At 52.0% G+C, this 637-nt stretch overlaps 1 protein-coding gene across 1 annotated transcript; it reads right to left on the minus strand.

Annotated features, from left to right (window-relative positions):
- Positions 1-177: 177 nt before the first annotated feature.
- Positions 178-590, minus strand: LOC103399568 (gamma-aminobutyric acid receptor subunit rho-2-like; the record flags this gene model as incomplete). The annotated part of the gene is made up of 2 exons (XM_008338239.3): positions 370-590; positions 178-260 (listed from the first exon to the last, which is right to left on the minus strand). Coding segments are annotated over exons 1-2 (298 nt in total), but the record flags the coding sequence as incomplete, so codon positions are not given.
- Between the last annotated feature and the right edge of the window lie 47 nt (positions 591-637).

Here is a 637-nt window from a genome sequence, read left to right on the forward strand (position 1 = left end):
TACACAGTAAAATAGTCCAAGGAAAATTCCTGTTGTTATATACCAACACCCCACTGAGGAAGCGCAATGTCTGTGTTGTCAGTGCGATGTCGCTTAAGGCAGCACCCTCCCAAAACGCTCGGGGCCATTTTCATAATTGGTAGTTAACTGTAATGGTCTTTGCATGCGCGTACTTACAGCTCTCCAGCTCCAAGGTGCACGTCTGCGAGTCCAACGGGAAACGGCTGAAATCCATGTTGCACGCTGCGGTGACTGTAACCCTGCAGCGGTGAAACAGAATTTCAACATCACATGCTACGCCGGGACCTGCCACGTCCCATTTAGTTCATCGGAGACAATGAAGCCTTCGGGGAATTTCCCTGTCCTCACCTGAGGCTGTACAGGACATGACCGTCGGGGAAAACCCTTAGCATGATGTTGTCAGTCGTGGTGTCGTGGATGAATGACCTCTTGGAGTGGACGAAAAACACATCGGGTACCCAGATTTTCTTGACCAGTCGCCCGTCGAAGGTCATGCTCTTGTTGGTCGAGCTCGGAAAGGCCAGCCTGTCGTCCTTCCAGTAGTGCCTCAGATACAAGGTCATGGTGAAGTCCTGGACGTAGGGGGGTTGGGGGGGGAAGAATGACAGTAGCCATG

The sequence above is a fragment of the Cynoglossus semilaevis genome, unplaced genomic scaffold, assembly GCF_000523025.1.
Source record: "Cynoglossus semilaevis isolate Cse_v1.0 unplaced genomic scaffold, Cse_v1.0 C18942242, whole genome shotgun sequence".
Classification (NCBI taxonomy): domain Eukaryota; kingdom Metazoa; phylum Chordata; class Actinopteri; order Pleuronectiformes; family Cynoglossidae; genus Cynoglossus; species Cynoglossus semilaevis.